Raw genomic sequence first — 11,158 nt, forward strand, 5'->3', positions numbered from 1 at the left:
TCATCAGTGCAGCAGTCTCCACTTGAACAGGATGAACAGAAATCTCACGCTGCCTTTCCTCTTGAATAACCAAAGAAAATATCTTATTGATCGAAGGTAATGGATCAATGAGGAGGATCTGCCCACGGATCTGAGCAAAACTTTCATTCAGTCCCATGAGAAACTGAAAAACATAATCTTGATGCGAATGATCAGCAAGAATTTTAGGTTTATCACAGGAACACTGTGGAATTGGCCGATAATTGATCAATTCGTCCCAAAGCCCCTTGAGTTGGGTAAAATACTCACTGACAGTAAGGTTTTGTTGTGAATGCGAGGAAATCGCTTTCTGCAATAGGAAGATTCGAGGGCCATTTTTCTGTGAAAAACGATCCTTCAAATCGTTTCACATATCTTCGGCCGAGTTGATGTAAATCACACTCGTGGCAATATCCTTGGACACAGAATTCAAAATCCAGGACAAAACCATATTATTGCTGCGATTCCAGGCATGAAATTCATCTTCAAGCTCAGCAGATGGTTTCTTGATCGATCCATCAATAAACTTGAGCTTATTTTTGGCTATTAAAGCCATGATCATGGAACGGCTCCAAGTGTGATAGTTGTCGCCTTGAAGAACTTGAGAAACCAAGACGGAACCGGGACTGTCCCCGTGATGAAGATAATAAGGACTGGAAGAATCAGAGAACGCAAAAGAGAATGAGCCAGACGCCATGGATGGCTGCTCTGATACCATATTGATTTTCAGAGAGAGAGATATGCGAGAAAAGTTTGGAGAAAAGAAAGAGTTGAATGTACTGAAATTCTTATTAAACTCAGTAAAGGTACATAATGAATTACAACTGAGAGAAAGATATTTATACTAAAGTTAATCTAACTGTTCAACTAATATCAGTTAAAAACTAACTGTATAACAGAAAGAAAAACTAAATAACAAATCTGTCGAAAACTAATATGATAAAAATATCTCAATAAAAGATGCTCTAAAATACTTAAATCTCACCTATAATTAAAAAAGCCCATTGATGCCAATAACAACCGTTTCCGTCGGCATGCACGCCTTACAAAATAGACAGAAATTTCTTACAAATTAGTTTGTAAAAAATTTTATACAATCCATATATAAGAGTGATATATTTCTACATGTTTTTTTATTAATGCTATTAAAAAAAAGTGTGAGAAATACATGCTATTAAAACAATATGTGCTTCTCACATATCAAGAGACACATATCAATCTTATATATGGGTTATTACAAAATTTTGTAGGGAATTCTGTCTTTACGAAATTATTTGGAAATTATGCACAACACAGATACACCGGTAGTACCCGGCTTCTGGCGAGCAATATGGTAAAAAAAAAAAAAATACTGTACCTAGCGAGCAACGACGATGACCACGCTCTCCCTCACCAAACGAGTGGAGGCCTTCGCTCCATACCTACGCTCCGCGGCCCAGCATCTCCGGTGGGCCAGGACCGAGGCGGGCCCATCTTCAGGGCGGCGGCGGCGGCGGACCATGTCGCCGTCCCTGGCGAAGAAGGGGGAGGAGAAGTCGGAGTGGTGGATAGTGGACGGCGAGATGCACGAGATCGGGGATCACGTGCCTCCACGCGAGCGGTTCGTGATACCCAGGGACAACATCCCTAACAAGCGCCGCAAGCAGCTGCGCGAGCAGTTCATGCGCCGCACTCGCCTCGTCCTCAAGGAATCGGTTGGTCCTCAATTCCTCTCATTTTTAAGGCATAATCTACTTTCTTTCATTTTCTAAGTTATTGTTGTATAAAGGAGCACGAGCCTTGGTGCAAGAAGTACATGGAATTGTATAATGAGCTTAGAGAAAACTGGGAGAGGCTGTACTGGGATGAAGGCTACTCAAAGAGACTCGCGCTAGATCATGCCAACTACGACTCTGCTGAAGATGATGACCAGGATTTTTCCCCACACAGGTTTTCCTTTTCACTTTCTACGGCTGAATTATCAGAATATGCTTATTTTTCCTCTGCAACATTTTAGACAACTGTACTTCACTGATTGATGATGCAACTCATATTGCGGCCCATGTTGTGTATTTTGTGCTCTTAGAAAACTCGGTTATGTTTTCTAATATTTTAGTAAATAACTCCCGATTAGTTTGCAGTAGGAGTATGTAATGTTGACAATGGACACTTAATTTTACCTTCTTTTGATTCTTTTTCAGGAGCAGGCGATCTGCTGCTGAGCCAATGAAGGTATGGGTTTGGTTTGACTTCTATATGTCGTCTTGTTTGCTTCAGAAATATCATAAAAAAAAATTTATAAAAAAGGGTAGGAATTGGAATGGGGAATTGAATTCATTACAGGACTTATCTGCTATAGAGTGCGATAGAACCACGGGTCGACTATGAAGCTGATAGAAGTTAAGAAACTTGAGATTGGGTCAACAGGTTTTAATTGAAAGCACATTCGGATATAGTGTTGACGATGGCTTTATCTGGGTACCACTGTACACTATTATGAAAACATTAGGCATAATGTCTTGGAGGATAGACCTTCTTTACAGCAGCTTCAAGACTACTCAACTTCTTCTTCATTCTTGATAGTCAAATACAAATTATGTGGAAATGAAGGAGCAGAATAGATGATATCATTAAATTTCATGGCGTCAACTGCTGTTGTATTCGTTTAATATTGATAATAAAATTATCTTTGATTTAATTTTTGTGTTCAAATTCCGAATAAAACTTGAATCCATAATTTGGGGGTGTTAGCATGCTTATTATCTCAATATTCATAAGTTAGTTTTCTAGCCGTGGCAAAGGCAAGAGGGCTATGTCTGTTTTCTGAGGTTGCGATGGTGTTGTTGTGGGTGCCTTGTACTTTGGTGGGTTTCAAGGGTGAGGGTGGGGGTTTCACTTTGGGGCTTGTTTTGTTACTTCGGATCAACTTGTGATCAGGGAGTACATTGTGCATTTCTATAACAGATCGTTTTTTAGAACAATTTAGTTGGCGGCACAAACTAGATGGCCATGCATTTGATTCCATTGATGAGCAAGAGGCCATTTGGTTAGAGTGTCCGTTTCAGGAAAGTGAGGTTCTGTAGGTGGTGAAAGGTATGAATAGAGATAAGGTGCCCAACCTGATGGTTTCACTATGGCTTTCTTTCAAACTTGTTGGGATGTGGTTAAAGAAGATGCTATTAGGGTGTTTCATGAGTTCCATGCTAGTAGCAAGTTTGAAGAAAACCTCAATGATACTTTCATTGCTCTTATTCCGTAGAAACTCAAAGCTGTTGATATTAAAGATTTCGACTAATCAGCTTAGTAAGTGGAGTATACAAGATAATTGTCAAAGTTCTAGCCACTAGATTGAAAAATGGTTGTAGAGAAGATCATTTTGAAGCCCCAAAATGCTTTTGTTCTGAGTAGGCAATCCTAGATTATGTTCTTATAGCAAATGAATGCCTGGATAGTAGGATTAGATCTGCTGAGCTAGGTATTTTTGGCAAATTGGATATTGAGAATGCCTACGATCATGTTAACTAGGAGTTCTTATTTTACTTATTTGGATGTGTGGCTTTAGAGAGACATGACAGAATTGGATACACATTGTATTTCTTCTGTGCGTTTTTCCTGTTTTGGTGTATAGCACTCTCTTCGGTTTCCTGTGGATAATGTGGACAACATGGGTGAGTTGATTGCCATTCTAGGTTGTGGGACCTTCTCTTTACCCTTGAAGTACCTTGGCCTCTTGCTAGGGGCTTCTTACAAGGCAAAGTCTATTTGGGATGTCATTGTAGAAAAGATGGAGCATCGGTTGGCTAGTTGGCCAGTTGGAAACAAATGTATCTTTCCAAAGGCGACAAGGTCATCCTTATTAAGAGCACACTTTCCAACCTACTTACGTACTTTTTGTCCCTCTTCCCCATCCCTGCTAGTGTGGCTTATCGCATTGAGAAGCTCCAACAAGACTTTCTATGGGGAGGGATTGGTGATAAATTTAAATATCATCTTGTTAGCTAGGCCAAGGTTTGGTTCCCAATCTCTGAGGGAGGGTTGGGTATCCGTAACTTAAGAATGTTCAACCGCGCTCTTCTAGGTAAATGGCTGTGGCGCTTTGGTATTGAGAGAGATTCTTGGTGGAGAACTGTGGTGGATTCCAAATTCGGCTGTTTATGGGGCGGATGGTGCTCTCATGTTCCTACAGGAGCTTTCGGGGTGGGATTATGGAAAAATGTTAGAAAAGGTTGGGAGACATTTTCAGGTTACACTACATTCGAAGTGGGAAATGGAACCAGGATTAGCTTTTGGCACGATTTGTGGGTCGAGAATATGCCTCTCAAGATAGCTTTTCCAGCCTTGTTTGGTATAGCCGTTGCGAAGGACTTCTCTGTTGCAAATAACCTAAAGTTCTTGGATGGTTCAAACCAGTGGAATGTGAACTTTACTAGAGAAGCGCATGATTGGGAGGTGAATGTTTTTGCTTCTTTCTTCTACATGCTTCATTTTGGTATAGTCAGAAGAGGCGGCGAAGACAAGCTTCTGTGGGTCCCTTCCAAAAAAGTCATTTTCAAGGCCAAGACTTTTTTTTCCCTCCTTGACTCGTACTATAGGTGCTCGCTTTCCCTAGAAGTGTGTGTGGCGGACCCAAGCCCCCTCGAGGGCGGCCTTCTTTTCGTGGACGGCAGCTCTTGGTAAGATCCCCACCTTGGACAATCTTAGGAAGCGCTATGTTATCGTGATACACAGATGCTGCATGTGCAAGAAGACGGAGGAGTCCGTGGACTATCTCATTTTCCATTGCGATGTGGCTTTTGCCTTGTGGTTCTCTCTTTCCAGTCGCTTTGGGTTGTCTTGGGTTATGCCACGACGGTTATTGATCTGCTTGCTTGTTGGTGGTCTTTGGGCCGGTCGAGGAGTGCTACGGTGTGGAAAATAGTGCCCATTTGCCTCTTTTGGTGCTTATGGAGAGAAAGAAATAGCCGAATCTTTGAGGACGTAAAGACCACTGAGGAACTTTTATCCTTCTTCTATCACACTCTGTATCTTTTGACTACGGCTTATGTGTTCCCTTTTTTTTTTAGCTTTCTTGATTTTCTTACTTGTTTTTTTAGTTAGGCGATTCTTTTTGTATACTCCCAGTGTACTAAGGAGCATCTCACGCTTTTAATGAGATTGACTTATTACTTATCAAAAAATATATATATATATTCCTCTCGAGCTCCCTCTGAGCACCAACCCCCCTTCTTGAGCCCATACTTCGAATTAATCACTTATCTCCATCAGGAATGTTCCTCATGCCCAAATCTCTAAAGCCATTTACCAAGAAGAGCCTTGTTGAAAACCATCAACTTTTTAATACCCAACCCCCCTTGGAAACAAGGATGCAAACTGTCTTCCAATTAACCAGATGTATTTTGGGATCCCCGCCTGGACCATCCCAAAGAAAATCTCTCTGAGGCACTCCAATTGACTAGCTATACTTGCTGGTAGCGACAGGAGGGAAAGAAAGTATGTAGGAAGGTTGGATAACGTGCTCTTGACGAGCGTAAGACACCCCCCCCCCCCCTCTCTTTTGACAAATAGATCTTTTTCTAGCTAGCCAACCTTTTTTCCGTTCTCTCGGCTACCCCATCCCAAATGGCTCTCGATTTGAAGGGGGCACCTAGAGGAAGACCCAGATATTTCATAGGAAAATAAGAAATTCTACAACTGAGAATACCAGCTAGCTCCTTTATATTAGGAACCTCCCCCAGTGCGACTAACTCAGATTTTGGGAGATTGATCTTCAAACCCGAAATGGCCTCAAAACACAAGAGAATGTGATCTAGATTATGGATATGTTTACTATTTGCATCACACATAATAAGTGTATCATCTGCGAACAAAAGGTGAGAAACTTCTAGAGAAGAAGCGTTGATGTTGTTAGCTCAAAAACCTGATACAAAACCCCCAACCATCGCTCTAGAGAGCATCCATGACTAGAACACAGAGAAGAGGCGAGAGAGGGTCTCCTTGATGAAGGTCTCGGGAACTCTCGAAAAAACTGTCCGGGCTACCATTGATCAAGATGAGAAAGTGAGTTGTGGAAATGCAAGCAGAAATCCACTTTCTCCATCAAGCACCAAAACTGCATCGCCTCGAAACATAATATAGAAAATCCCAATTGACACGGTCATAAGCCTTTTCCAGATCTAGTTTGCACATAACACCAAGAACACTTGATCTCAGCCTGCTATCCAAGCACTCGTTGGCTATTAGAACTGAATCTAGAATTTGCCTTCCCCCAATAAATGCGTTTTGGCTATAGGAAATAAGATCTCCAATCACTTGCTGCAATCTACCAGCAAGGACTTTTGCCAAAATCTTATAATAACTCCCCACCAGGCTGATAGGTCTCAAATCGCTTACCTCAAGCTGCCAGTCTTCTTTGGGATAAGAGCGATAAAAGTAGCATTAAGACTCTTCTCAAACCTCTTATGCTTGTGAAAGTTATGAAAGACACTCATAAGATCAGCCTTAACCATAGACCAACAGGAAAGGTAAAAAGCAATAGAAAGACCATTGGGGACCGGAGCTTTGTCTTCATCCATGCTATGCAAAGCTTGAAGAACCTACTCCTCTTGGAATGGTCTCTCGAGCCAACCCACATCTAAGGGGTCTAGACCATGAAACGCCAAACCATCTAACTTGGGCCTCCAAGGGGCAGTTTCAGGAAATAGCTTCTTATAGTGTTGATTGATTGAATCTTTTATCATCTCTTGCTCCGATGTAACACTTCCTTCAATACAAAGATTGGAGATAAAGTTGTTTCTTCTATGAGAATTAGCAAGACGATGAAAAAAATCCGGTGTTGTGGTCCTCCTCTTTTATCATCTCCATGGGGTTTATTTATTTATTTTTTATACTTACTGTGTACTTAGGAGCGCCTTTTGCTTTTAATGATATTTGTCGTTTAATTTTTTTTAAAAAAAAGTATATATTTGCAAATGTAGAAGCTTCTCCCTCACCATTTCCATGGAATTCGAGGCCGAGTTCACCGAACCTACTCTCAGATTAAGATCCAGCATTTTCTCCCTAATAAAATTCAACTCCAAAAAAAAAAAAAAATTCTCTTAAGAAAAACAAGAAAAAAAAATATTAGTGAGAGAAAAATTTGTTAGAGAGCAATAGAGAGAGAGTCTGTAGTTGGTAGTGCTCAATGATGGAGCAAAGTACAAAGGGAGAGAATCCTTTGTGAAGGACAGCCTTTTTTTTTTTCTGAGCAAAACCCTTCGTGAAAGACATGGGTAAAAGACCCAGCTGTATGATTTAATGCATTTCTCTTTCTTTTTCTAGGCTTGTCATTTAATGTATTCGCGTGGGCATCATCATCAAGAGCAAGGGAGATTTGCATGTTTTTTGTTTTTAATTTTTTATGAATAAGATTTGCATGTTTGTAACGTGTAAAAGACATTTTACATGGCTGTGATTTAAGATCATCGAGGCGGCTGCTGTTGCTTACTTGAAAAATAGGCTTGAGATTAAAGGCTTGAAAATTTGCAATTAGTTGACTTATCATCATCTGTGCTCATCCATCTCCATCATTTGTGCTTGACGTCTCTACTTTGGCTCTACTTGGTTGTGGAACCAATTCTTGAAAAGCAATCAGATCTCCCTTCATGACTGCAAGGGCTTCCAGAACAGTATCGGCCGCTGAGATCTTCCTTTCTCTCATTGGGTTGGTTGATCGGTACTGCAACTACCTACCAAACCGATGGGTTCGGTTCGTGCCGGTAGCCAACCCCCTGGATTTGTCAGTACAAAAGACCATCTGCCAATGGCCATTAGTCTATATACCAAGCCTAAGGGGTTGGTGCTCAGCCCCTAATCTCTCCATCATGTCTTTTCTAGTTTTTCCAGGAGAATGGTTCGAAAGAGGAAAAGGGAAAAATCTATCTCTAGTATGACCCTTATATATGCAAGAAGGGTGCAGTTTCAGTTTTGTAAATTCTGCTATGAGACTCGCAGATGTGTTTTTGTGCTGGAAATATCCTTTATTTCAGATTGAGATTTTGATCACTTCATGTTTAATCTACTTATGCGTGACATTACGATACAAATGACTGGATTTAATGCAGGACCAGGGTTTCAATAGGAACATGCAAGGTGGTACCCGGGAAATGGTCAGCCGAATTCGGGATAAGTTTGAATATGACAGAGAGAAAAGAATGAGAGATAAAGGTACGCACAATGTGCTTGAGCTTTTATTTTCTTGCTCACAATCTTATTCCATGTTTTGGTGACACTGACTCATTGGGACCTAGTCAGCAAACCATTTCTGTAAGCGAAAACAATAGTCTAAGTAGTAGCATGAGCTAGGTTTATCTATCAACTTCCTAACTTGTAGCTAGTAGTCCAAGCTCAAGGTCAGTCTTCCAGCTTCCTAGCTAAATGTGCTTGAGCTCAAATACCACTTGACATCGTGTGGGTGAGTTTGCAATATGTATTTTTTTGGCAACTTGCGTTAACTATAGCCCCATAACTGGTCAGAAGAACTTCCCACTTATCACCAAATGGTTTTAAGCTAGTGCTGAAACTTCCCCTCCTAAGTCTTTTTTGTTTCTGTTTAGAGTCCCTCCTTATGTAAGACTCCTGAAACATTGGTGAGATAATTAAAAGGAATCCTGGATTTCAAGCATAAGTTGTCTAGCTGTCTAGCATCCACATAAGGTACAATGATATCTCTTTCATCGGCCCTGAAATTATAATGAGCAAAAATCAAAAGTTTTGAACTTAAAAGGGCCTGACATACTAAGTTGATTATTTAATTAGGGTAAATTACACTTAACTCTTCTAAGCTACTACACTCCTCTTAATTACAGGCTGAAACTTTAAATCGTTGTAAATCATCCCCAAAATTAAAGTTTCAGTTCTAATTTCCTCTTCCGTCAAATTCTACTGTATTTTGGACAGAAGATGTGGCACGAGTTTTGAACCTTCAAAATGACCATTTTGCCCTTGATTTGAGATCACGAAATGACCATTGCACCTCTATTGTTTGACTTCAAATGACTCAAATACCATTGCAGTGTTTACAAAATGACCGTAGTGCCCTTCTAACAAAAAGTCAGAACTGCCCTTGATTTGAGTCTGAAAGCAGTAGTTACTGGCAAGCATTTGGCTGGCCAGTTTTATCAAGCTATGTTTCACTGATTGAATTGGAACTGGTTTATAATTACATATCCTTGAATGGTGCTATTATGGTCATAGCTTTGGAAAAGCATCCCTAATAGTTGACTTCATTTTGGTAACTGCAACAAAGCAATTTTTGTTCACTGCACACCTTCCACTATATTATGCTTAATTCACTTAGCCTACATTATGAAATAGTAAATAAGATATTAGTTGAGTAGAAATGGAATCATGTCATTGTTCTTTGTGTTGAGAATGGGGGCTACCTTATTCCTTATTTTGGATTGATTAAAGAAATTAGTGTCACGCTGCCACAAACAATTTGATCATTATCATGTGACATCTAAATGCCTGAATTAGTCTCCCTTCAAACTTCGGTGTATTTAGTGCTGTAAATTGCTTGGGATATACGCCTGTGCCTTTCTGTAGTTTCTTCCTTCTATACTATTACATGCCCAAAGAAAAAAAAAAAAAAAGGCATCTAATTGCCCAATAGATGAATGGTCTTTGTTCTATTTGTACATTTTCTTTTTGACTTAAAACATTTTGAATTGGGATGTTTTTGGTGCAATGCTAATGCATTTATGTTTTTTAATTATTATTATTATTATTATCACAGCATTTGCACCGATGAATGGAGGAAGAAATGCTTATGACGAACACGATGATTCAAACTCCTGGAAGCAGCCACTTGATGCTGAGAGATATTTCTCCCAAAGTGAAAGTGACTAACAGGACTGCAAATAACCTATCCAAAGGGACAATTTTGCTTCAGTTTTTCTCCAACTCTACTCTAGCAGCATAGCCTTCGTAGGAAAGCTTATTTTAACTGAACGAAATATGTTGCCCACCAAACTTATTTCCATGCCATGCCCTGAGTAGTTACATCCGATGAAGGAGGGTGGTGTAAAAGAAAGCAATTATGATATATCATTTTCGTAAAAAAAGAAAAAAGATTTATGAAATGAGATATTTTGTATCTATAACATGAAGAAAAGTCCTATGTGGCTGGTGTTGTTTCATCATATTTATTTTGTTATTGGTGATACATGTGCGAGCACTTCCAGAAAAAAATAGTACCTTATTGATGCCCAGAGAGTCAAGGAGGCTGACAGCATCATCAAGAAGATTAAAATGTTGGAGATAGTTTGCTTGGATGGCCCAGATTTGCTGAGGGGGTTTTAACCCAAAACCAAACGGCGTACTCCAAATGGCAAGAAAGTTAACTTCAGACATGTTGTGCACTTTGCAACATGTGTCTTGTGTTGTGCACAAGTTGTGCAATATCACTTCTCAATGTCAATGTATCCTTGGACCCACTGATGCAAGTGGAGGATCGTTCTCTACCGTTACTGCCCATTACAGTAATGGCTGGAGCATTGTTCTCAATTGCACCCACTGTCTGACGGACTTCCACTTTGAATTTGCTTTGATCCACTGCGTCTTATTCATGAAGAAATTTGGCTCTCTCTCCATCACGGAAACAAGGCCCTTTGCCCAAACTAGCACGGAAATAAGGCTCCCTCCATCACGGAAATAAGGTCTCTTGCCTAAATTAGGAGTGGAGATGTGGGTGTAATTATTTGTAATATTCGTACTGAATCCGTAAAATGCGGATATCACTTTTAGATATTCGTATCAGTGCTATGTTTTTTTACTATCAACATGCAGTTATTAAGTACGGTTATTATCTGTTATCTGCAAATAGTTAATGAGCCTGTTTTAAATGCTGGTAAAAATAATTTTGACTAATTTTTAGTCTTTTGGGCTTGTTTTGAAAATATAATGCAACACCGAAAATATATAGAACTGAGAATATTTATTGTAATCAATGCTTACAAGAAACACCCTTACATTTTTTTTCTTCCATAATTCAATGAGCATAACAATCAAGCCATCAAACTTAAAAAAACATAAATTACAAATCCAACACAAAAAATAAAATAAAATAAAATAAAAATTCATAACATAAATTGTCTAAATATAACACATTCATAAGTGGATGTTA

General features: G+C 39.6%; 1 protein-coding gene across 1 annotated transcript; it reads left to right on the top strand.

The window, feature by feature from the left end:
- The first annotated feature begins 1,313 nt into the window (after positions 1–1,313).
- Positions 1,314–10,198, top strand: LOC133880407 (uncharacterized). The gene is made up of 5 exons (XM_062319354.1): positions 1,314–1,712; positions 1,787–1,947; positions 2,199–2,229; positions 8,097–8,199; positions 9,770–10,198. The coding sequence occupies exons 1-5, from the start codon at positions 1,392–1,394 to the stop codon at positions 9,880–9,882; spliced, it is 729 nt and encodes a 242-aa protein (XP_062175338.1). The 5' UTR covers positions 1,314–1,391; the 3' UTR covers positions 9,883–10,198.
- Positions 10,199–11,158: the final 960 nt, after the last annotated feature.

This window comes from Alnus glutinosa, chromosome 10 (assembly GCF_958979055.1).
Source record: "Alnus glutinosa chromosome 10, dhAlnGlut1.1, whole genome shotgun sequence".
NCBI classification, from domain to species: Eukaryota; Viridiplantae; Streptophyta; class Magnoliopsida; order Fagales; family Betulaceae; genus Alnus; species Alnus glutinosa.